Source organism: Oncorhynchus masou, chromosome 12 (assembly GCF_036934945.1).
Source record: "Oncorhynchus masou masou isolate Uvic2021 chromosome 12, UVic_Omas_1.1, whole genome shotgun sequence".
Classification (NCBI taxonomy): domain Eukaryota; kingdom Metazoa; phylum Chordata; class Actinopteri; order Salmoniformes; family Salmonidae; genus Oncorhynchus; species Oncorhynchus masou.
Genome location: NC_088223.1, coordinates 94,647,480 through 94,674,354, shown reverse-complemented (window position 1 = coordinate 94,674,354; position 26,875 = coordinate 94,647,480). Strand labels below are relative to the sequence as shown.

The following is a 26,875-nucleotide window of genomic DNA, read 5'->3' as shown; positions in this document are numbered from 1 at the left end:
AGACATTCATATTCCATTTTTCTGCAAGAATATCATCAAATCTGTCTACTTGGACTTTGATTTAGCTTTCCAGTATTAGTAGCCATATTATAAGTTCAATATTTGCAAAATAACCAGTTTTCATATCTACATAAAACTCCAAAATGAAAAGGCATGATGTTGTACAAGGTTAGAAGCTACATTTTTACAAAATATACATTGTTTCCGGATACTCCTGTAAAGCACAGCTCATTGGCTACCTGGCTAGCTTTGTTTACCTTTGGTGCTTATTTGACAAAGATAGTCATTCAAGTGATGGCCGCCTGCGTCATCGGCATGCCATGCGTCGCTCTCTGACCAAATATGGTGTCCTATAGGATATACTACACCCCTAATGAAAGCTTTCTTAGTGTCCAACAAGCTTTCTCTACCCTTAACCTTGTTCTGAACACCTCCAAAACAAAGGTCATGTGGTTTAGTAGGAAGAATGCCCCTCTCCCCACAGGTGTGATTACTACCTCTGAGGGTTTAGAACTTAAGGTAGTCACCAAATACAAGTACTTGGGAGTATGGCTAGACGGCACACTGTCCTTCTCTCAGCACATATCAACACTGCAGGCTAAAGTTAATACTAGACTTGGTTTCTTCTATCGTAATCGCTCCTCTTTCACCCCAGCTGCCAAACTAACCCTGATTCAGATGACCATCCTGCTAGATTACGGGGACATAATTTATAGATCGGCAGGTAAGGGTGCTTTCGAGCGGCTAGATGTTCTTTACCATTCTGCCATCAGATTTGCCACCAATGCTCCTTATAGGACACATCACTGCACTCTATACTCCTCTGTAAACTGGTCATCTCTGTATTCCCGTCACAAGACACACTGGTTGATGCTTATTTATAAAACCCTTTTAGGCCCCACTCCCCTACACTTGCATTATCTGCTAACAATGTGTATGTAAAATTTGATCTCCTGCAGCCCTCATTCTTCACATACAACACCCATTCTGCCAGTCACATTCTGTTAAAGGTCCCCAAAGCAAACACATCCCTGGGTTGCTCCTCTTTTCAGTTAGCTGCAGGTAGCGACTGGAACGAGCTGCAACAAACCCTCAATCTGGACAGTTTTCCCTCCTTTTCATTCAAAGACAATCATGGACACTCTTACTAACAGTTGTGGCTGCTTTGTGTGATGTATTGTTGTCTCTACCTTCTTGATTTTTGCGCTGTTGTCTGTGCCCAATAATGTTTATACCATGTTTTTGTGTTGCTACCTTAGGTCTCTTTATGTAGTGATGTGGAACTCATCCAGAACGCCGCAGCCCGTCTGGTGTTCAACCTTCCCAAGTTCTCTCACGTCACCCCGCTCCTCCGCTCTCTCCACTGGCTTCCAGTTGAAGCTCGCATCCGCTACAAGACCATGGTGCTTGCCTACGGAGCTGTGAGGGGAACGGCACCGCAGTACCTCCAGGCTCTGATCAGGCCCTACACCCAAACAAGGGCACTGCGTTCATCCACCTCTGGCCTGCTCGCCTCCCTACCACTGAGGAAGTACAGTTCCCGCTCAGCCCAGTCAAAACTGTTCGCTGCTCTGGCCCCCCAATGGTGGAACAAACTCCCTCACGACGCCAGGACAGCGGAGTCAATCACCACCTTCCGGAGACACCTGAAACCCCACCTCTTCAAGGAATACCTAGGATAGGATAAAGTAATCCTTCTCACCCCCCCTTAAATGATTTAGATGCACTATTGTAAAGTGGCTGTTCCACTGATGTCAGAAGGTGAATTCACCAATTTGTAAGTCGCTCTGGATAAGAGCGTCTGCTAAATGACTTAAATGTAAATGTAATGTGTGTTTTGTCCTATATTTATTTGTATCATTTTTTAACCAGGCCCCCCTCCCCGCAGGAGACATTTTAGTAGGCCGTCATTGTAAATAATAAGTTGTTCTTAACTGACTTGCCTGGTTAAATAAATAAAATGCATTGTTGTCTATGGGAGATACACCCAGTTAATCTGTATACAGAATTACTCTCCACAACAGCACCATAGTAGCTTATTTTCACTCATTTCAATTTATTCAGCAGTAATTTCCATGGAAACCATATATCCAGTTTCACTTGTTTACAGATGATGTCATGTAAATAGAATGTTCTTTATCAAGGGTTAGAAAACAAGAACATGTCCTGGAGAAGAAGGGGATTGGCAGAGAGCTTAGTCAGGAGTGATGTCATGAATAAAGCCTCTCCTACTCTGTAAATGAAGATTCCACCAATCCTACAGCATTATAGAAGGTACCAATAGATCAGCTCCATACCTGGAGATAAGCAGCATGGCCGGTTGGCGATCTTCCCCTCTGAAGACTTAATATAGGTGAGTGAACAAACTACAAGGGAGAACATACAACCAGCAGAACTGTAAATGTGTTCACGTGAGTGAGTCTCGGGGGCATTCTACATCTTACTTTGGCTTTTAAACACAATCTCCAATACTCTTTGTACACACACACACAGGGGCGGGTCTGTAACAGTTCCCTTTATAAACATGAGTGACATTATGGCTTCTGGTCTAAACTAACTACCTGGTCGCAATAAATAAAGAGAGATGGGGAGGGGTATTATACTCTGGGAGGGGAGTGAGTCCTGCCTCACCCCTTTAAGGGGGAGTGTCATTGTGGTGGGCCAGCTAATCACAGAAGCATGATGAAAAGGTTTCCACCAATCAGATCAGCTTGCCGACGGCTGCAGCCAACCACAGCTTGGCCTGGTGAGAGAGTTGTCCAATCAGAGCAGCATGGTGACAGGCTTCTCCAGGAACTTCCTGAACTCTGCGAGCCACTGAGCTCCGATTGCGCCGTCCACCACGCGATGGTCACAACTCAACGTCACCGACATCATGCTGGCCACATCAAACCTACACACACGACAGAGCACAGTATGATCACCATTAGTTTTAAAAGCCCTGTCCGTAACCCGTCAATATCATGATGACATCACATTATGAAATCACATTAAGTCATGTCAATGACATCACCATCGCTTCAACCTGTCAATCTAACCAGGCCCACTGCATGAGGACTGGCCAACCCTCAGCCTGGTTCCTCTCTAGGTTTCTTCCTGGGTTCTGGCCTTTCTAGTTTTTCCTAGGGAAAAAAGCTATCCGAACCTTCATGGCCCTATGTGACAAAGTAATTGCCCCCCTTGTTAAATCATGTTGGTTAAGGACTTAAGTATTTCACTGTAAAGTCTACACCTGTTGTATTAGGCGTATGTGACAAATACAATTTAATTAGATTTTTGATTTGATCTCAAGGATGATCAATGGAAACAGGATGCTCCTGAGCTCAATTTGGAGTCTCATATCAAAGGGTCTGAATACTTATGTAAATAAGGTATTTCTGTATAATTTTAATACATTTGTAAAAATATATAAAAAACCTTTTCGCTTTGTCATTATGGGGTATTGTGATGTCGGCTGGCGGGTGGGTGTTAAATGCGGTTTGGCGGGTCATGTTTCGGGAAGACGCAACAATCAATTAACCTTTTAAAATGATAAACTTGGGGTATTGTGTGTAGATAGTTGAAATAAATACTAATCCATTTTAGAATAAGGTTGTAACGTAACAGAATGCACTGTATATGTAGAGGTAGTATAGTGTCGATGGAGTAGGCCTGGGGTTGTACTATAGACTCGTGTTGTTATAGTAGTAGTATTGTATAGTGGTGGTGGAGTTACCCTTTCTCATTGTCAGCGGGCAGCAGTCTCTTCTCTGAGCCCCCTACTGCCAGAATACAGGCCTGGGGAGGGTTAATGATGGCTGAGAAGTTCTTGACACCAAACATTCCCAGGTTAGAGATGGTAAACGTGCCTCCCTGAAACAAACAGTTTTAGAGGATTCAGCTCCTGGAACCTGTGGGACCAACTAATGTTGTGTGAGTGTATCGGATGTGTTAAACACATTTGTTTCAGTGTGTGTGTGTGAATATATATATATATATATGTGTATAATCTGTAGTTACCTGGAACTCGTGTGGCTGTAGTTTACCGTCGCGGGCCTTGGCAGCCAGGGCTGAGACATCAGAGCTGATAGCAGCCAGTCCCTTGGTGTGGGCGTTGAACACGATGGGCGTTATCAGACCGTTGGGTGTACTCACCGCCACACTCACATCCACCACATGGTTCCTACACACACACACACACAGGTAAAACCTGACCTATTGAAAAAATGTGTTTTTGCATGGTGTCAGTGTGTGTACTCACTGTCGGATAACAGAGTCGAGCCATGAGGAGTTGGCTTCAGGGACCTTAAGGCAGGCTAGAGCACTGGCTTTAATGATGAAGTCATTCACACTCAGCTTGATGTTCTGGGCCTTTACCTCCTAGGAGGAAGGGCGGGAGAGAGGGGGTGAGAGAGAGGCCAAAAGAGAGAGAGCGAGAGGGGGGAGAGGTTACAGACAGACAAGACTCACAGAGACAGCCAGCCAGACGACAGACAGAGAGACAGCCAGCCAAACGACAGACAGAGAGACAGCCAGCCAGACGACAGACAGAGAGACAGCCAGCCAGACGACAGACAGAGAGACAGCCAGCCAGACGACAGACAGACTCACAGCGTTGAGCTCCATGCGTAGTTCCAGGACTTGGTCCATGTTGACGTCAACAGACAGGTAGTAGTGGGGAATGGTCTGTTTAGACTGCATCAACCTCTGGGCTATCACCTAGGTAACAACAATATCACCTGACATTAAAGTCACATGCCACACCCCGTCCACCTCCAGTCAGATATAACGCTGACTAATACATATTTATACCATGACATCGTTGAATATTTGTTTCTGATTAGAATGCCCTTCAAGCCAGAGCGTGCATTTCCCTACAACACACAGTATATCAGCACGGTACAATTCAATGGCTGTAGTTCATTCTTACATGTTCTATGTCTGAGCGGCTTTTGAAACCTAGCCAAATTGAAAACATTATTGGCATTGTTAAATGCATTGTTAAATGCATAATGGCAAGCTTGGAATGATGGTTTGGTTAGCTAAACTAGCAAGTCTGTTTGGTTACCACGGCTCCTACTGTAGCTATCTAGCCAACTTGAACCCATTTCCGGCGGATGTTGAACCCATTTCCGGCGGACGTTGAACCCATTTCCGGCGGACGGTGAACCCATTTCCGGCGGACGGTGAACCCATTTCCGGCGGACGGTAAACACATTTCCGGCGGACGGTAAACCCATTTCCGGCGGACGGTAAACCCATTTCCGGCGGACGGTAAACCCATTTCCGGCGGACGGTAAACCCATTTCCGGACGGACGGTCCGGCGGACGGTGAACCCAACGGTGAACCCATTTCCGGCGGACGGTAAACCCATTTCCGGCGGACGGTAAACCCATTTCCGGCGGACGGTGAACCCATTTCCGGCGGACGGTGAACCCATTTCCGGCGGACGGTGAACCCATTTCCGGCGGACGGTGAACCCATTTCCGGCGGACGGTGAACCCATTTCCGGCGGACGGTGAACCCATTTCTAGCGGATGTTAAACCCATTTCTAGCGGATTTTAAACCCATTTCTAGCGGACGGTGAACCCATTTCTAGTGGTAAACGAACCCATTTGTAGCGGATGTTGAACCCATTTCTAGTGGTAAATGTGTGAAATTATAACCATGGTATAAAAGGGATAACCAACTCGGGGCTCTATGCGTTCTCCGGAAAATAATGCCACTGTGAAAGGTTAGTTCCTCCGCTAGTGCGTTGTGGAACACACCTTCCACGTCGTTGATTCACACACTCACCCAAAATGTGGATCAATAAACAGCCCAGCGAACATATTAAATGGTGAAATAAATATGAAAACAGTAAATCAATCTTTTTTCATTGATTTCAATAACATATTGTTTGTATTTTCAATAAATGTATGTTTAAGAAACTTACATTTTATATTTAAAAACATGGTATCATTGTGTGACCTTGATGCCTCCATGTTAACAATTCTCAGCCAAAATATATTGTGTTGAACTAAACAGAGGACTTTTATTTGTATGCTTTTAGCATGATTTGGACCTGTTAATGCCGCTAACAGGTGCCAATTTCACGGATCCCTCCTTGGCTTGCTAGCTCAGCTCACCCGTCGGATGTTGCTGATGGGGATGTCGGTGAAGGTGCCTGTTGACACGGCAGGGGAGGGAGTAGAGGCAGGGCTAGGAGCAGCTGACACTGGAGCCTACACAAACACACAGAAACACCCACAAAAATCCCATTTTGAGTGAATGACCCAATACCAAGCATTGGTAATAACCCAATACCAAGCATTGGTAATAACCCAATACTAAGCAAAGCATTGGTAATAAGAATCCGACAGCAAGTGGATAACCTGTCTCTACCATCATTTCTATTAACCAACGTGCAATCACTGGAGAATAAAGAAGATGAGCTCCGATCAAGACGATCCTTTTTATTTCACCTTTATCAAATCAAATTTTATTTGTCACATACACATGGTTAGCAGATGTTAATGCGAGTGTAGCGAAATGCTTGTGCTTCTAGTTCCGACAATGAAGTAATAACCAACAAGTAATCTAACTAACAATTCCAAAACTACTGTCTTATACACAGTGTAAGGGGATAAAGAATATGTACATAAAGATATATGAATGAGTGATGGTACAGAGCAGCATAGGCAAGATACAGTAGATGGTATCGAGTACAGTATATACATATGAGATGAGTATGTAAACAAAGTGGCATAGTTAAAGTGGTTAGTGATACATGTATTACATAAGGATGCAGTAGATGATATAGAGTACAGTATATACGTATACATATGAGATGAATAATGTAGGGTATGTAAACATTATTTAACCAGGTAGGCCAGATCACCTTTACTTAACCAGGTAGGCCAGATCACCTTTATTTAACCAGGTAGGCCAGTTGAGAACAAGTTCTCATATTCAACTGCGACCTGGCCAAGATAAAGCAAAGCAGTGGGACAAAAACAACAGAGATACACATGGAATAAACAAAAATACAGTCAATAACACAATAGAAAAAAATCTGTATACAGTGTGTGCAAATGAAGTAAGGAGGTATGGCAATAAATAGTGACATGTGCAGGTGAGGATGTGCAAGTAGAAATACTGGTGTGCAAAACGGGGCATTAAAAAAAATGTATGTTTCACCGAAACGTGGCTAAATGACGACATGGATAACATACAGCTGGCGGGGTTTTAACTTCATTGGCAAGATAGAACAGCTGCCGGTAAGACAAGGGGTGGTTTGTGTCGATTTGACAACAGCTGGTGCACGAAATCTAATATTATTGAAGTCTCAAGGTTTTGCTTGCCTGAGGTAGAGTATCTCATGATAAGCTTTAGACCAGACTATTTACCAAGATAGTTTTAATCTATATTATTCGTAGCCATCTATTTACCACCACAGACCGATGCTGGCACTAAAACCGCACTCAACCAACTCTATAAAGGCCATAAGCAAACAAGAAAATGCTCACCCAGAAGTGGGGTTCCTAGTGAAGGGAACTTAAATCCGTTACCAGCATGTTACATATGCAACAAGAGGAGAAAAAAACAACAACCTTAACTCCTCACACTGAGACTCGTACAAAGCTCGCCCTCCAAATCTGACCATACTTCAATCCTCCTGATTCCTGCTTACAACAAGCAAAAACTAAAGCAGGAAGTACCAGTGACTCATTCAATACGGAAGTGTTCAGATGATGCAGATACTATGCTTCAGGACTGCTTTGCTAGCACAGACTGGAATATGTTCTGCGATTCTTCCAATGACATTGAGGAGTACACCACATCAGTCACTGGCTTCATCCACACAGTACCTCAACCAGAAGCCATGGATTTCAGGCAACATCCGCACTGAGCTAAAGGGTAGAGCTGCCGCTTTCAAGGAGCGCAACTCTAAGCCAGAAGCTTATAAGAAATCCCGCTACGCCCTCCGACGAACAATCAAACAGCCAAAGCTTCAATACAGGACTAAGATCGAATACTACCACAGCGGCTCCAACGCTCGTCAGATGTGGGAGGGCTTGCAAACCATTATGGACTACAAAAGGGAAGCACAGTCGTGAGCTGCCCAGTGACACGAGCCTACTGGACAAGCTAAATAACTTCTATGCGCGTTTCGAGGCAAGCAACACTGAAGCTTGCATGAGAGCACCAGCTGTTCCGGACAACTGTGTGATCACACTCTCCATAGCCGATGTGAGTAAGACCTTTAAAGAGGTGAACATTCACAAGGCTGTAGGGTCAGATGGATTACAAGGACGTGTACTCCGAGCATGCGCTGACCAACTGGCAAGTGTCTTCACTGACATTTTCAACTGGTCCCTGGACAGTCTGGAATACCACCATAGCAGACCACCATAGTCCCTGTGCCCAAGAACACAAAGGTAACCTGCCTAAATGACTACAGACCCGTAGCACTCACGTCTGAGGTCATGAAGTGCTTTGAAAGGCTGGTCATGGCTCACATCAACACCATTATCCCTGAAACCTAGACCCATTCCAATTTGCATACCGCCCCAACAGATCCACAGATGATGCAATCTCAATTGTACTCCACACGGTCCTTTCCCACCTGGACAAAAGGAACACCTACGTGAGAATGCTATTCATTGACTCCAGCTCAGCGCTCATATCATACTGATGAGCTTTGGAGGGCACTAAGTTAAGGACCCTGGGACTAAACACCTCCCTCTGCAACTGGATCCTAGACTTCCTGGCGGGCCGCCCCCAGCACGACTCCAACACAGTCACTAAGTTTGCCGTCGACACAACAGTGGAAGGCCTGATCACCGACAACGATGAGACAGCCTACAGGGAGGTCAGACACCTTGTCGTGTGGTGCCAGGACAACAACCTCTCCCTCAACGTGATCAAGACAAAGGAGATGATTGTGGACTACAGGAAAAGGAGGACAGAGCACGCCCCCATTCTCATCGACAGGGCTGTTGTGGAGCAGGTTGAGTTCCTTGGTGTCCACATCACCAACAAACTAACATGGTCCAAGCATACCAAGACAGTTGTGAAGAGGGCATGACAATGCCTACTCTGTACTGGTACCCCCCTGTATATAGCCTCGTTACTGACATTTTATAGTTGCTATTTAATTGTTTGTTATTTAAATGTTTTATTTTTTTTCCTTAACTGCATTATTGGTTAGGGGATCGTAAGTCAGCATTTCACTGTGAGGTCTACTACACCTGTTGTATTCAGCATTTCACTGTGAGGTCTACTACACCTGTTGTATTCAGCATTTCACTGTGAGGCCTACTACACCTGTTGTATTCAGCATTTCACTGTAAGGTCTACTACACCTGTTGTATTCAGCATTTCACTGTAAGGTCTACTACACCTGTTGTATTCAGCATTTCACTGTGAGGCCTACTACACCTGTTGTATTCAGCATTTCACTGTAAGGTCTACTACACCTGTTGTATTCAGCATTTCACTGTGAGGCCTACTACACCTGTTGTATTTGGCGCATGTGACTAATACAATTTAATTTGATTCAATACTAAGCTAAGTATTGGTAATACTCAATACTAAGCATTAATAATAATAATCATCATCAATACTAAGCATTAAAACCCATCTAGGAAAAACACAGTAAAGTGTGTATGTGGTGACTTACAGCAGGGACAGCCTTGGGAGGGACAAAGGTCTCAATGTCTTTCCTGGTGACTCTACCATCAGGACCAGAGCCTGAAAAACAAACACATACACAAACAAGCGTCAGAGAGAAGAGGTGTGTGTGTGTGTGTGTGTGGGTGTGTGTGTAAACTCACCGCTGACCTGGGCCAGGTCAATGCCCTTCTCAGCAGCGAGCGTTTTGGCGAGCGGGCTGACGAAAACACGCCCTTTCTTGGGGGTTGCTGGGGCAACGGGGGCTGGGCTAGGGAGGGGCGCTGCAGGAGTTGGGGCTGCAACCTAGCACACACACAATGTTGTTGTATCTATGAGTTGACTTACAGGTATTCTCCAGTCTGTCAGATAACCATCTAGACAATGTCTAATTAGCTAGCAAGTTATAATACAAGATCTCTAACAATGCTAGCTAACAAGTTATAGTACAAGCCATCAGAATGTTGTGTGTGTTACCGGGGCGGGGGGTGGGGTGGAGACATCAGCCCCTGCTGTCTCTACGTAGTCACTGAAGGCAGCGATGTCACTCTCCTTCTCCACGATGATGCAGAGAGGAGCGCCCAGAGGAACGTCACGCGTTCCCTCAGACACCATGATCTTTGCTAGGTAACCCTCCTCCTGCACCTCAAACCCTGCACACACACACGACTAACATCAATGTGTACAGTGTGGTAGTGCCGCGTGGGTCAGCTGTTTTGCTTATCCACACCTGCCCGCAATAGCTAATAACCCATCGACAACCGCCTAACTCTGTGATAGTGACAAACAATTTCCAATACATGCAGCTTCTCGGTCATTACCGCCCTACAAGACTAAATAATACATGCAGCTTCTCGGTCATTACCGCCCTACAAGACTAAATAATACAGGCAGCTTCTCGGTCATTACCGCCCTACAAGACTAAATAATACATGCAGCTTCTCGGTCATTACCGCCCTACAAGACTAAATAATACAGGCAGCTTCTCGGTCATTACCGCCCTACAAGACTAAATAATACAGGCAGCTTCTCGGTCATTACCGCCCTACAAGACTAAATAATACAGGCAGCTTCTCGGTCATTACCGCCCTACAAGACTAAATAATACATGCAGCTTCTCGGTCATTACCGTCCTACAAGACTAAATAATACATGCAGCTTCTCGGTCATTACCGCCCTACAAGACTAAATAATACATGCAGCTTCTCGGTCATTACCGCCCTACAAGACTAAATAATACATGCAGCTTCTCGGTCATTACCGCCCTACAAGACTAAATAATACATGCAGCTTCTCGGTCATTACCGCCCTACAAGACTAAATAATACATGCAGCTTCTCGGTCATTACCGCCCTACAAGACTAAATAATACATGCAGCTTCTCGGTCATTACCGCCCTACAAGACTAAATAATACATGCAGCTTCTCGGTCATTACCGCCCTACAAGACTAAATAATACAGGCAGCTTCTCGGTCATTACCGCCCTACAAGACTAAATAATACATGCAGCTTCTCGGTACAAGACTAAATTACATGCAGCTTCTCGGTCATTACCCCTACAAGACTAAATAATACATGCAGCTTCTCGGTCATTACCGCCCTACAAGACTAAATAATACATGCAGCTTCTCGGTCATTACCGCCCTACAAGACTAAATAATACATGCAGCTTCTCGGTCATTACCGCCCTACAAGACTAAATAATACATGCAGCTTCTCGGTCATTACCGCCCTACAAGACTAAATAATACATGCAGCTTCTCGGTCATTACCAGCCATTACCGCCCTACAAGACTAAATAATACATGCAGCTTCTCGGTCATTACCGCCCTACAAGACTAAATAATACATGCAGCTTCTCGGTCATTACCGCCCTACAAGACTAAATAATACATGCAGCTTCTCGGTCATTACCGCCCTACAAGACTAAATAATACATGCAGCTTCTCGGTCATTACCGCCCTACTAGCCTTGTGTGTCTGGTGTGTATACCCAGTGGGTGGTGTGTGTGGTGTGTATACTGACCGATGGTAGCCTTGTCGGTCTCTATCTCCGCCAGTAGATCTCCTTCACTGAGTTTCTCTCCAACCTTCTTCTCCCAGCGCTGCACTGTCCCCATGGTCATAGTAGGAGACAGGGCTGGCAGACACACCTAACACACAGATGAGCAGGCAGACAGACAGGTTGGGAGGGTTTCTGGTTCTGAAAATATAATTCATCTTCACAGAGAATCTCCAGTGAAAGTGTTTAGTCCAGCAACATGTATGGTGTGTGTGTCCTACCTTCATGTGAGTGGGTAGGGAGCTTCCGGGGGAGGGAGCAGGGGGCGGGGCTGCTACAGGGGGAGGGACAGCTGCAGAAGAGGCGGAGCTAGCAGCAAGCTTCTCCAATGTCAGGTCCTTAAAGGCCGGGATCAGATCAGCACTGATGACACACGCACAGGTCAGAAGACACACGCACAGGTCAGAAGACACACGCACAGGTCAGAAGACACACGCACAGGTCAGAAGACACACGCACAGGTCAGAAGACACACGCACAGGTCAGAAGACACACGCACAGGTCAGAAGACACACGCACAGGTCAGAATACACACTGCATCGCAGTGCTTCAGGAGTCACTACAGACCCGGGTTCGATCCCAGGCTGTGTTACAGCCGGCAGTGACAGGGAGACCCATGAAGCGACGCACAATTGGGGAGGGGGGGGTTTGGCCGGCCGGGATTTTCTTGTCCCATCGCGCTCTAGCGACTCCTTATCGCCGTCCGGTGTTTCCTTCGACAGAATGGTGCGGCTAGCTTCCGGGTTAAGCGAGCAGTGTGATAAGAAGCTGTGCTGCTTGGCAGGGTTGTGTTTCTGAGGACGCATGGCTCTCGACCTACGCCTCTCCAGAGTCCGTACGGGAGTTGCAGCGATGGGACAAGACTAACTACCAATTCAATATCACAAAATTGGGGAGAAAAAGGGGTAAAAGTACAAACCAAACAATCACTGACGTACCTGTCGACGGTGATACAGATGACTGCTCCCACGGTGACGTCTCTAGTTCCTTCAGGTACCAGGATCTTGGCCAGGTAACAGTCCTCCAACAGCTCAAACCCCACCGTGGCCTTGTCAGTCTCCACCTAACACACACACACAGTTAGCCAGGTCTGTGTTCATCGCGTATGAAACTGAGGAACACAAGTTAAAAACAACAGAGTTCAAAGAAGGGAAGAGGGAGATGTGGAAGAAAGAGAGAAGATGAAGAGAGGAGAAGAAAGAAGAGGAAGAGAGAAAATATAAAACAATGAAATATAAAGCATGAATAAAGTAACATTGCAATTTATTTAACATTATTATTTATTATTATATTATATATTATTATTATTATTATTAAGATTGTGACATTCAAACCAGAGAAATTCCCAAAATTATTTTAAACTCTCAAACCAGGTTTGATGTTTATCTTTTCACAAGGCCACTCCCGCAACAACCGGCAGCCAAGGCCACTCCCGCAACAACCGGCAGCCAAGGCCACTCCCGCAACAACCGGCAGCCAAGGCCACTCCCGCAACAACCGGCAGCCAAGGCCACTCCTGTGCATCTTTTGAAGGAGGGGGTAGATAAGGACTGTGCATCTTTGAAGGAGGGGGTAGATAAGGACTGTGCATCTTTGAAGGAGGGGGTAGATAAGGACTGTGCATCTTTTGAAGGAGGGGGTAGATAAGGACTGTGCATCTTTTGAAGGAGGGGGTAGATAAGGACTGTGCATCTTTTGAAGGAGGGGGTAGATAAGGACTGTGCATCTTTTGAAGGAGGCGGGTAGATAAGGACTGTGCATCTTTTGAAGGAGGGGGTAGATAAGGACTGTGCATCTTTTGAAGGAGGGGGTAGATAAGGACTGTGCATCTTTTGAAGGAGGGGGTAGATAAGGACTGTGCATCTTTTGAAGGAGGGGGTAGATAAGGATTGACGCAGCATCCTTCCTCCATTCATTCGACAAATTGAAACAATCTTTTTCTTGCTTTAAGTCAAAAACTTCCAGGTCACCAAGTGAATAAGGAACTTTCTTCTGATTCAATCAACTATTATAAAGCAGTCTTAGTATCTAAACAGGAAATGGAAGGGTTAGGTAGTTAGAAGTGTTTAAACACCTTTATTTTAGCGGGAAAATGCATTGAAAGTGTAGTGTGAGTAACTTTAATAACTGGAACGGCAATCAGCGTTTACCCACTTATTTTGTTGGCACTACGTAGCTGATTCTCACCTCAGTAATTAGGTCAGGGTTAGTATCTAAACTGATCAGGTCTGTGTGTGTACTAGTCACCTCTGCTATCAGGTCTCCCTCGTTGATCTTGTCTCCCTCCTTTTTCTCCCAGCGAGCGATGGTTCCAGTCTGCATGGTGGGGGACAGAGCAGGAAGCTCCACCTGCAACACACACACACGATCAATGTGTGCAAAGCTATCAAAGGCAAAGGGTGGCTACTACATGACTCCATATGTGTTATGTAATTAGTATTATTTTTTATTTTAGGGGTAGATCAGCTTTACAATTGCAAATAGATTGTAGCTTCCATCAATGTAATTGTCTACATCACTTATTTATACACATATATACAGTTGAAGTCGGAAGTTTACATACACCTTAGCCAAATACATTTAAACTCAGTTTTTCACAATTCCCTGACATTTAATCCTAGTAAAAGTCCTCCTGACAGAGCTGGTGTATGCGTCCTTGCTCGCACATGCTTTTTCACTTCTGCTCTATAGGGTTGAGGTCAGGGCTTTGTGATGGCTACTCCAACACCTTGACTTTGTTGTACTTAAGCCATTTTGCCAAAACTTGGGAGTATGCTTGGGGTAATTCAATGGTTCCACATAATTTTCCTCCCTCATGATGTCATCTATATTGTGAAGTGCACCAGTCCTTCCTGCAGCAAAGCACCCCCACAACATGATGCTGCCACCCCCGTGCTTCACAGTTGGGATGGTGTTCTTCATCTTGCAAGCCTCCCCCTTTGTTCCTCCAAACATAACAATGGTCAATATGGCCAAACAGTTCTATTTTTGTTTCATCAGACCAGAGGACATTTCTCCAAAAAAGTACAATCTTTGTCTTAATGTGCAGTTGCAAACCGTAGTCTGACTTTTTTAATAGCGGTTTTGGTGCAGTGGCTTCTTCCTTGCTGGGCAGCCTTTCAGGTTGTCGATATAGGACTTGTTTTACTGTAGATATAGATACATTGTACCTGTTTCCTCCAGCATCTTCACAAGGTTCTTTGCTGTTGTTCTTGGATTGATTTGCACTTTTCAAACCCAAGTACGTTCATCTCTAAGAGGCAGAATGAGTCTCCTTCCTGAGCGGTATGACGGCTGCGTAGTCCCATGGTGTTTATACTTGCATACTATTGTTTGTACAGATGAATGTGGTACCTTCAGGCGTTTGGAAATTGCTCCCAAGGTTGAACCAGACTTGGGGAGGTCTACAATTCTCATTCTGAGGTCTTGGCTGATTTCTTTTGATTTTCTTATGATGTCAAGCAAAGAGGCACTGAGTTTGAAGGTAGGCCTTGAAATACATCCACAGGTACACCTCCAATTGACTCAAATTATGTCAATTAGCCGATCAGAAGCTTCAAAAGCCATGACATCATTTTCTGGAATTTTCCAAGATGTTTAAAGGCACAGTCAAGGGTGTATGTAATCTTCCGACCCACGAGAATTGTGATACAGTGAATAAGCGAAATAATCTGGCTAAACAATTGTTGGGAAAATGACTTGTGTCATGCACAAAGTAGATGTCCTAACCGACTTGCCAAAACTATAGTTTATTAACGGGACATTTGTGGAGGGGTTGAAAAAAGTTTGAATGACTCCAACCTAAGTGTATGTAAACTTCCAACTTCAACTGTAAACACACGTTGAAAAGTTTTGGGTCACTTAGAAATGTCCCTGTTTTTTAAAGAAAAGCACTGTGTCCATTATTATAACATAACATTTATCAGAAATACAGCGTAGACATCGTTAACCTTTTGCGTGCAGGGGGCAGTATTTTCATTTTTGGCTAAAAAACATACCCATTTGAAACCGCCTATTTCTAAGCCCCAAAAACTAGAATATGCATATAATTGTCAGATTAGGATAGAAAACACTCTAAAGTTTCCAAAACTGTAAAAATATTGTCTGTGAGTATAACAGAACTGATATTGCAGGTGAAAGCCTGAGGAAAATCCAATCAGGAAGTGCCTCTTATTTTGAAACCTCTGTTCCTATGCAAGCCTATCCTCCATTTAAAGGAATATCAACCAGATGCCTTTTTTATGGCTTCCCTAAGGTGTCAACAGTCTTTAGACATAGTTTCAGGCTTATAGTTTGAAAAATGAGCGTGAAGGATCACATTGCGTAAGTGGATAGGTTGGGGCTCTCAGAGTGAGTTTTTGCGCAACTGAGTAAAGCCGCCATTGAACCTCCTGCTGTTATTGAAAAACCTACACACTCGGTTGATATATTATCGAATATATATTTTAAAAACAACATGAGGATTGATTATAAAAAACGTTATGGCGTTGTGGCGCTATGCTATTCAGCGTTGCTGACGAAAATGATCCCGCAACCGGATGGGTAGCGCCAAGAAGTTAATGTTGTAAATAACTAGTGTAGCTGGAAGTATCATAATTGCATAACAAAATCTACATAGACGTACAGGGGCACATTATCAGCAACCATCACTCCTGTGTTCCAATGAGACGTTTTGTTAGCTAATCTGTAAATAGCCCACCCAACTACCTCATGCCCATATTGTTATTTATTTATTTGCTCCTTTGCATCCCAGTATCTCTACTTGCACATTTCAAGTGTTTAAATTGTAATTATTATTTCGCCACTATGGCCTATTTATTGCCATACCTCCATTATTTTACTACATTTGCACACACTGTATATAGATTTTTTTATTGTGTTATTGACTGTACGTTTGTTTATCCCATGTGTAACTCTGTTGTTTGTGTCACACTGCTTTGCTTTATCTTGGCCAGGTCGCAGTTGTAAATGAGAACTTGTTCTCAACTAGCCTACGTGGTTAAATAAAGGTGAAATAAGAAAATTAAAAAAAGGCTAATTGATCCTTAGAAAACCCTTTTGCAATTATGTAAGCACAGCTGAAAACTGTCGTACTGATTAAAGAAGCAATAAAAAAACTGGCCTTCTTTAGACTAGTTGAGTATCTGGAGCATCAGCATTTGTGGGTTCGATTAAAGGCTCAAAATGGCCAGAAACAAAGACCTTTCTCCTGAAACTTGTCAGTCTATGCTTGTTCTGAGAAATGATGGCTATTCCATCCGTGAAATTGCCAAGAAACTAAAGATCTCATACACCACTGTGTACTACTCCCTTCACAGAACAGCGCAAACTGGCTCTAACCAAAATACAAAGAGGAGTGGGAGGCCCGGTGCACAACTGAGCAAGAGGACAATTACATTAGTGTTTGTATCACAAACTAGACACGCCTCACAAGTCTTCAACTGGCAGCTTCATTAAATAATACCCGCAAAACACCCGTCTCAATGTCAACAGTGAAGAGGCGACTCCGGGATGCTGGCCTTCTAAATCTTCTCAAGGACATGGCACTGAAAACAATGGATACAGTCTACAAGAGAACCAAGGAAATGGTTAGGTATGTGAAGGGTCATCAAGTTTTTGCAGCAATCTACATCACCAAGCAAAATGAGAAGAATAAGAGCATCACATTGAAGCTGCCCAAAAACACCTGTAGGGGTGGTGTTGTCATCATGTTTGACATGGAGTCTTGGAGTCTCTCCAAGAAAGGGCCATATCACAGTCTGCCGATATGGACAGCCCCATCAAGAGGATCCTTCTGGATGATGTATTTTGGGAGAGAGTGGTAAGCAGCCTGAAACCAATAGCCCAAGCCATTGCACAGATTGAGGAAGACAATGCCATCCTGTCTGATGTTCAGACCCTGCTTGCAGATGTAAGAGAACAAATCCGTACTGCCCTGCCCACTTCACTGTTGCGCCAAGTAGAGGAAAATGCAGTTCTGAAATACATCAAAAAGTATGAAGACTTCTGCATGAAGCCCATACATGTTGGACCCCAAGTATGCTGGCAAGAGCATCCTGTCTGGTGCAGAGAACAACGAGGCCTATGGTATCATCACTACAGTGTCTCACCACCTTGGCCTGGATGAGGGCACGGTTCTTGGCAGTCTGGCAAAGTACACTTCCAAGCAAGGGCTTTGGGATGGAGATGCAATATGGCACTCGTGCCAACATGTCTCATCGGCCACCTGGTGGAAGGGACTTTGTGGATCTGAGGCTCATTCCCATCGCCTCCATCACCCTTCTAATCCCACCAACATCAGCCAACTCCGAGCACAACTGGTCCTTGTTTGGGAACACACACCCCAAAGCAAGCAACAGGCTGACCAATACAAGGGTTGAAAAATTAGTGGCCATCCAGGCAAATGAGGCTTTTTGAGCCTGACAACGAGCCATCCTAAACAAGGTTGGAAAGTGACAGTGAAGATGAGGCCTCAGAGTCTGATGTTCAAGAGGTGGACGTTTAGGGAGGTCCAGGGAGACGATCAGCTCCTTTACCTTTAGTCACACTGAGGGAGAGGTTGTTGTCGTCTCAGCCTATAGGGAGGTCGTCAGTCTCATCGTTGTAGGTGATCAGGCCTACCACTGTTGCAGTGTTGGAGTCGTGCTTGGCCACGCAGTCGTGGGTGAACAGGGAGTATAGGAGGGGACTGAGCACACACCCCTGGGGAGCCCCAGTGTTGAGGATGAGTGTGGCAGTTGTGTTGATGACTACCCTTATCACCTGCGGGAGGCACGTCAGGAAGTCCAAGATCCAGTTGCAGAGGGAGGTGTTTAGCCCCAGGGTCCTTAGCTTAGTGATGAGCTTTGAGGGCACTATGGTGTTGAACACTGAGCTGTCGTCAATGAACAGCATTATCACATAGGTGTTCCTTTAGTACAGGTGGTAAACGGCAGTGTGGAGTGCGATTGAGACTGTGTCATCTTTGGATCTGTTGGGGCGGTATGAGAACTGGAGTGGATCTAGGGTTTACGGCATTATGGTGTTGATGTGAGCCATGGCCAGCCTTTCAAAGCACTTCACGGCTACCGACGTGAGTGCTACGGGTCTGTCATGGAGCGCATGTCCATGACTTGTAGACAATGACACAAACAAATTATTGGTTGAAGAAAGACTATTGTATCTCTTCAAGGTAAAGTCAAGAATCCTGAAACCAAAAAGAATGTTGGATTGAGTAGCGCATTCCATTTGCCAACAATACTTTGGCATACGGCACCAAAGCCGAGTGTTTGTTGCGCACGCCAGTTACTAAAACAATGTAACTTGATAAATGTTTCCACCCTGTATAAAGCTGCCCATTTAAATGTACATGCTCTAGCAATGTGAAATATATTATTATAATAACAATCAAACTGGGAGACAGCAGTCTGGGTAGGTAACAGGTTGACTACAGTAGAGTTATACCCGGAGGAGAGCAGTCTGGATAGGTAACAGGTTGGTTACAGTAGAGTTATACCTGGAGGAGAGCAGTCTGGGTAGGTAACAGGTTGACTACAGTAGAGTTATACCTGGAGGAGAGCAGTCTGGGTAGGTAACAGGGTTACAGTAGAGTTACACCTGGAGGAGAGCAGTCTGGGTAGGTAGAGTTATACCTGGAGGAGAGCAGTCTGGATAGGTAACAGGTTGGTTACAGTAGAGTTATACCTGGAGGAGAGCAGTCTGGGTAGGTAACAGGTTGGTTACAGTAGAGTTATACCTGGAGGAGAGCAGTCTGGGTAGGTAACAGGTTGGTTACAGTAGAGTTATACCTGGAGGAGAGCAGTCTGGGTAGGTAACAGGTTGACTACAGTAGAGTTATACCTGGAGGAGAGCAGTCTGGGTAGGTAACAGGTTGAGTTACACCTGGAGGAGAGCAGTCAGGTAGAGTTATACCTGGAGGAGAGCAGTCTGGATAGGTAACAGGTTGGTTACAGTAGAGTTATACCTGGAGGAGAGCAGTCTGGGTAGGTAACAGGTTGACTACAGTAGAGTTATACCTGGAGGAGAGCAGTCTGGGTAGGTAACAGGTTGGTTACAGTAGAGTTATACCTGGAGGAGAGCAGTCTGGGTAGGTAACAGGTTGACTACAGTAGAGTTATACCTGGAGGGAGAGTCAGTCTGGGTAGGTAACAGGTTGACTACAGTAGAGTTATACCTGGAGGAGAGCAGTCTGGGTAGGTAACAGGTTGACTACAGTAGAGTTATACCTGGAGGAGAGCAGTCTGGGTAGGTAACAGGTTGGTTACAGTAGAGTTATACCTGGAGGAGAGCAGTCTGGGTAGGTAACAGGTTGTTACAGTAGAGTTATACCTGGAGGAGAGAGTCTGGGTAGGTAACAGGTTGGGTAGAGTTATACCTGGAGGAGAGCAGTCAGGTTGGTTACAGTAGAGTTATACCTGGAGGAGAGCAGTCTGGGTAGGTAACAGGTTGACTACAGTAGAGTTATACCTGGAGGAGAGCAGTCTGGGTAGGTAACAGGGTTACAGTAGAGTTATACCTGGAGTTGAGAGCAGTCTGGGTAGGTAACAGGTTGACTACAGTAGAGTTATACCTGGAGGAGAGAGGTAACAGGTGACTACAGTAGAGTGGAGGAGAGCAGTCTGGGTAGGTAACAGGGTTACAGTAGAGTTATACCTGGAGGAGAGCAGTCTGGGTAGGTAACAGGTTGACTACAGTAGAGTTATACCTGGAGGAGAGCAGTCTGGGTAGGTAACAGGGTTACAGTAGAGTTATACCTGGAGGAGAGCAGTCTGGGTAGGTAACAGGTTGACTACAGTAGAGTTATACCTGGAGGAGAGCAGTCTGGGTAGGTAACAGGTTGGTTACAGTAGAGTTATACCTGGAGGAGAGCAGTCTGGGTAGGTAACAGGTTGACTACAGTAGAGTTATACCTGGAGGAGAGCAGTCTGGGTAGGTAACAGGTTATACCTGGAGGAGAGCAGTCTGGATAGGTAACAGGTTGACTACAGTAGAGTTATACCTGGAGGAGAGCAGTCTGGGTAGGTAACAGGTTGAGTTAAACCTACAGTCTGGGTAGGTAACAGGTTGGTTTATACCTGGAGGAGAGCAGTCTGGGTAGGTAACAGGGTTACAGTAGAGTTATACCTGGAGGAGAGCAGTCTGGGTAGGTAACAGGTTGACTACAGTAGAGTTATACCTGGAGGAGAGCAGTCTGGATAGGTAACAGGTTGACTACAGTAGAGTTATACCTGGAGGAGAGCAGTCTGGGTAGGTAACAGGGTTACTAGCAGTCTGGGTATTTAACAGTAGAGTTATACCTGGAGGAGAGCAGTCTGGGTAGGTAACAGGTTGACTACAGTAGAGTTATACCTGGAGGAGAGCAGTCTGGGTAGGTAACAGGTTGACTACAGTAGAGTTATACCTGGAGGAGAGCAGTCTGGGTAGGTAACAGGTTGGTTACAGTAGTTATACCTGGAGGAGAGCAGTCTGGGTAGGTAACAGGTTGACTACAGTAGAGTTATACCTGGAGGAGAGCAGTCTGGGTAGGTAACAGGGTTACAGTAGAGTTATACCTGGAGGAGAGCAGTCTGTGTAGGTAACAGGTTGACTACAGTAGAGTTATACCTGGAGGAGAGCAGTCTGGGTAGGTAACAGGGTTACAGTAGAGTTATACCTGGAGGAGAGCAGTCTGGGTAGGTAACAGGTTGACTACAGTAGAGTTATACCTGGAGGAGAGCAGTCTGGGTAGGTAACAGGGTTACAGTAGAGTTATACCTGGAGGAGAGCAGTCTGGGTAGGTAACAGGTTGACTACAATAGAGTTATACCTGGAGGAGAGCAGTCTGGGTAGGTAACAGGGTTACAGTAGAGTTATACCTGGAGGAGAGCAGTCTGGGTAGGTAACAGGTTGACTACAGTAGAGTGATACCTGGGTTTTGTCATAGGCAAAGAGTTGTTGCAGGAATAGTTTATACTGAGAATGTTGTTTGGGGCCGTAATCATTAAGGCAGGTTACATACGCGTCATTGGGCACAGGGACTATGGTGGTCTGTTTGAAAGATGTAGGTTTTACAGACTTTGTCAGGGAGAGGTTGAAAATGTCAATAAACACACTTGCCAGTTGGTCCGTGCATGTTTTGAGTACATTTCCTGGTAATCTGTCTGGCCCCGCGGATTTGTGAATGTTGCTCTGTTGAAAAAGGTCTTCATGCTCACCGTAGCCGATGTGAGCGTGAACACAAGGTAATCCGGAACAGCTGGTGCTCTCATACATGCTTCAGTGTTGCTTGCCTCGAAGCGAGCATAAAAAGGCATTTAGCTCCTCTGGTAGGCTCGCATTACTGGGCAGCTCACGTCTGCGTTTCCCTTTGTAGTCCGTAACAGTCGTTAGAAATGGCAAGAAAAATTGGCATTCCACATGTGAAATGTTGCCGACTACTCATGTAGCCTATTACTGGCAACTTCAGGAGAGGAATGGCAGAAACTGCGAATCCCAGCAGGAGTGGGAGCATTTTTCTTATTATATCAAACCCTAAGCTTAATTAAAACATTAGATAAGCTCACTGCATATAGTTGATTTGATTAAAACACATAGGGTGTGTCCATATATGGAAAAATACTAATCGATTGGTTGAAAGAACAGATGACTTGCAGTCGACTAAGATGCATTTTTTTTTTTTTTCAGGGAGAGCCCTACTCTAATTTATGGTTGACCAATCTTTCATTTATTTATTTTATTTTTTAATTCGGGCACAGCCTTAATCTAATCATCGTGTTAAGAACAGTAGCATATTACATAAGTCTGCAAACGTAATGATTCATGGAAAGCTTTATTATAAAGGTGCATTTTTATGGTGAAAATTTTCTTCCCCAACTTGAAACTGATGCGCCGCAGATGCATAGTGATTTTGTGGTTCATTACCGGTCTTGTTGGCTGAGGGAAAGTAAACGTGGACAATTATTCTAACATCTTCAAAGTGTGTGGTAAGGACACACATCATTAAATACCATAATCTAAACATGATTTCTGTCATTCTCAGCCCTGTGGGTGAACACCCTAATCAGGTACATTTCAATGTCTGGTAAATTAAAATGCTGCTGGTCAAATGGAGCCATATTTTCATAAAGGAAATCTTAACACACATACACATTATCTCACACACACACTAATCAGTAGATAGAGTCCAAAATTATGATATTCTTCTCTCCCAGTTAAAAGGGTTGAGTGCCATCCATCCCTCTCACTGCAACATCCTGCCCAGTGTGGGCGGTTTTGTTTGAGGTGGGAACTTGGTACAGAATGAGATGCAGCTGCACATCTACACACATATTTTGTTGTTGTGGGGGTAGCCAGGTGGAAAGCATGACCAGTCATAGAAAAATGCTTATTGAAATTCTCAATTATCGTGGATTTATCAGTGGTGACAGTGTTTTCTAGCCTCAGTGCAGTGGGCAGATGGGAGGTGCTCTTATTCTCCATGGACTTTACAGTGGCCCAGAAATTTTGGGAGTTTGTGCTACAGGGTGTAACTTTGTTTGAAAAAGCTAGCCTTTGCTTTCCTGACTGACTGTGTATATCGGTTCCTAACCTCCCTAAAAAGTTGCATATCGTGGGGGCTGTTCGATGCTAATGCAGTACGCCACAGGATGTTTTTGTGCTGGTCAAGGGCAGTCAGGTCTGGAGTGAACCAAGGGCTATATCTGTTCTTAGCTCTACAATTTTTGAATGGGGCATGCTTATTTAAGATGGTGAGGAAAGCACTTTTAAAGAGCAACCAGGCATCTTCTACTGACGGAATGAGGTCAATATCCTTCCAGGATACCCCGGCCAGGTCGATTAGAAAGGCCTTCTCGCAGAAGTGTTTTAGGGAGCGTTTGACAGTGATGAGGGGTGGTCGTTTGACCGCAGACCCATTATGGACGCAGGCAATGAGGCAGTGATCCTGGTTGAAGACAGCAGAGGTGTATTTGGAGGGCAGGTTGGTCAGGATGATATGTCCTAATATACACAGGAATGCTGCCTGACATTAGTGCAGCTGTAAGCAAGCAGGTCGGATCTGCTGGCTACTACTGTTGCTACTATGGACACCGCTAGTTAGTATGTTGGTTAGTTCCCGCTACTACCAGGGACACAGCTAGCTAGTTGGTTAGTTTACGACTCTGGGTGGCTAACTGATTAAGATGGTCCCGTGTCACTGTCAATGGCTGCTACTCCCCTGATATCTGTTGTTGGCTAAAATAAATTAAAGACCATTAACTAGTTAGCTAGTAAAGCTACCGATACTGTCTGAAACGGACGTCTTAAGAGCCCACACAAGAACAGCAGTTAGCTAGCTAAGTCACCATACCTTCTGGTGCGGTGGTAGGCTGTAGAAGCGCTGTGTCTGGGCTCCCATGGCGGGCTGTAGCAGGGCTCTGCTGGCGAAGACCACCGTGTTGAAACGACCTCCACTGCAAACAGCCCTGGACCGGACAGAGCCGTGGTAGCGCCTCAGATGACAGGGTCCCCGAACGGGACGAGAGCTCAGGGCAAGCTCAGGTTGGGCACCGCGGGACCGAGGCAACCCTGCAGACGGCCTCAGCCGCAGGACCAGACGGAGCATTTCACCTTTATAAGTTTAGTCGCTGAAACAGCTTTTAGATTCAGTTTGAGCTACTCAGGTAACAGAATGTCTGATACCAATGGTAGCAATAAAGCGTCTTTCTGTCCCCCCGAACCGGCCCAGGTAGCTAGCAAACAGCTCACTTTCCAATGACCTCCTTAACCACAACGCTTTACGGCTGTCCTTCCGGGCATGTTACAGTGGCATTGGGCAGAAGATTCTAAAAAGAAAACCGTAATTGAGCTGGCAACGTTGAGGACTCCACTGTCGTAAAATAAAGTCGCAACACAGCTCTTCTGCTGCTATGGTACATTGGTGATCACACAACTTCATGCTCATTCTGCCACCTACTGTGCGGGATGAAAACAGGATTCCTAAACATGGAATAAAATACCAAAACCACTACCAAAAGATAAATAAACAAAATCAGACAACTTTAGTAAAAAAAAGAAAAAGATCTGATCCCAACAAAGGCTCAAGGGAAACCTGAGAGAGTGGGTCTTCCGGCGCCAGTACCGCTTGCAGGTCTTTAGATGTAAAATTCTCAAGTCCCAAAAACGTATCTGCTGCAGCCACAATAATATCCAGTTTCTTAGATTTCTTTGAGACTTGTGCCGTAAAGTTTACAACTGTGTGCAGCTGAACACTGTCTGCTGGAAACACTCGGTTTGTTGTTTTTGATTAAAAAAACAACAACCCATCTTCGTTAGTGATGAATACTGAACTCGTTTTTGCATGGATTTCACGACACGGTTAGCTTTTAACAGCTAGGACCACTATTTATTGTTTCCACTTAACATATTGCCCGCTGGGAACCAGACAACTTCTCCTGGCCCGAACTAAGAGGTAAGGGACCCTTTTTCTAAATCCCTTTGAGAGATGTCTGTGTCTAGTGGGTGTTGGGGGTTTCCCCTGTCGTAAGAGATCTACAAATTGAAGGTAAATTGTCTTTCCCTTCTCAAAATACCGGGCAGTATGAGTTAAGAATAATGATACTATAACCGGTTACTGGAATAGACCCAATCTGGATTTTGGTTTGAATATGAATGAACGTGAATGGCTGTATTTTGGTTTATTGTGGTCGAGGGGTATTTTCACAGTTGGGCCGGTTCCCTTTTTAGGGCAATGTGAACACACACCATTGGCTCTACAATTTTCAATTACTCCATTATTGAATCTGTAGTTATTATTCTGTTAATAATAATATTTACATGTTATTAGTATCTTCTGATAACAATTATTATGTCTCATCTTAAAACAAAATGCAATCTATTAGCTTTCACAATGTAAGTAGGTATAACTAGCTGTCCGATAACACATTCTGATGGAATGGCTTCTCCTGCACTTTGTAAAAACCCAGAGTTCATTGAGTGAATGTTTGGAAAAAGATCTTGATTCCTTTCTAACATAGCAATGTGAATGCAAAATAGGACTCGGACCACAAAATAGGTGAAGTGAACTGGCAAAAGAGTTATGTCCTCATTCAAAGGCAAGAGCAGTGTAAATACAACGAGAACATATACATTTTTCTTGTTTGGTTCCTAGTTCACTTTTAAGAGGACTGAGATCGGTTCTTAATATGTGAAAATACCCTAAGGCAACTTTTGTCTGGTTATTGAGCTCCAAGACAGCATTGATTGTCTTTGGTTGGGTTCCACTTAATTACACAACTGATAATATATTTATTTATAAGTATATAGAGATATATATATCTGTGGAGAATGTTAGAACAATGTCTTATGACCGATATACATTCTGTCATTATTGTAAGCAAAGGGGACAATGGAAAAACAAGTGCCTTAATAAAGCAGGGATCCCGAGTCAGAGGGAGTTAAACAAGCAATTGTGTTCAGCGCCTGTATTGGGGTAGAATTACCCTTTAAAATGTTTATGCATGAACAGGAATGGCACTGTAGTGCGGTAGTTACAGAGAATCATGGAGGAAAAGACAAGTCAGGCACTGGAGGAAATCGACTTAGTGGCAAGAGAAATGCCACCATGCCTATTAGTACAAGCAACTGAAATGGTTCTGCATAACATCCCCTCCATTACTATGGGTCAAAAAGTAGATTTGTATGTTCCATATGCAGTAGCGACTATAGTCAATAGTACAAAACATTACCAACGACTGCTGAGAGACAAGGCAAGAAGGGCCTTCAATGCCATCAAAAGAAACACAAAATACTTGAATCAGTTTTTGCCCTTCATGGTTGTGAGGTATGGGTTCCGTTCACCAATCAAGATTTCACAAAATGGGACAAACACCAAATTGAGACTCTGCATGCAGAATTCTGCAAAAATATTCTCTGTGTCCAACGTAAAACACCAAATAATGCAGAGCAGAATTAGGCTGATACCCACTAATGATCAAAAAGAGCTGTTAAATTCTACAACCACCTAAAAGGCAGCAATTCCCAAACCTTCCATAACAAAGCCATCACCTACAGAGAGATGGACCTGGAGAAGAGTCCCCGAAGCAAGCAGGTCCGGTCGCTCTGTTCAAACAGAAACACACCCCTATCCACATCGATGGGACAGTAGTGGAGAGGGTAGTAAGTTAAGTTCCCCGGCGTACACATCACAGACAAACTGAATTGG

At 44.6% G+C, this 26,875-nt stretch overlaps 1 protein-coding gene across 2 annotated transcripts; it reads right to left on the bottom strand.

Moving 5' to 3' along the window:
• Positions 1-2,031: 2,031 nt before the first annotated feature.
• On the bottom strand, positions 2,032-26,861 carry LOC135551087 (dihydrolipoyllysine-residue acetyltransferase component of pyruvate dehydrogenase complex-like). Of its 2 annotated transcripts, none has more exons than XM_064982485.1 (14): positions 26,723-26,861; positions 13,945-14,046; positions 12,636-12,760; positions 11,919-12,060; positions 11,662-11,788; positions 10,113-10,288; positions 9,800-9,941; positions 9,646-9,716; positions 6,110-6,205; positions 4,591-4,698; positions 4,241-4,359; positions 4,000-4,162; positions 3,716-3,852; positions 2,032-2,893 (listed from the first exon to the last, which is right to left on the bottom strand). In XM_064982485.1, exons 2-14 carry the CDS (start codon positions 14,017-14,019, stop codon positions 2,764-2,766), a joined length of 1,611 nt encoding a protein of 536 aa, XP_064838557.1. In that variant the 5' UTR covers positions 14,020-14,046; positions 26,723-26,861; the 3' UTR covers positions 2,032-2,763. The 2 variants fall into 2 exon arrangements, with proteins under 2 accessions (XP_064838557.1, XP_064838556.1); XM_064982484.1 differs by lacking the exon at positions 26,723-26,861 and adding an exon at positions 24,023-24,534.
• Between the last annotated feature and the right edge of the window lie 14 nt (positions 26,862-26,875).

Coding starts and splice junctions, on each gene's coding strand:
- LOC135551087 (XM_064982484.1), bottom strand. CDS start 24,277: ATGCTCCGTCTGGTCCTGCGGCTGAGGCCGTCTGCAGGGTTGCCTCGG. Junction 9,942..10,112: donor CCACCCCACCCCCCGCCCCG/GTAACACACACA, acceptor TGTGTGTGCTAG/GTTGCAGCCCCAACTCCTGC. Junction 9,717..9,799: donor TGACCTGGCCCAGGTCAGCG/GTGAGTTTACAC, acceptor TTTGTTTTTCAG/GCTCTGGTCCTGATGGTAGA.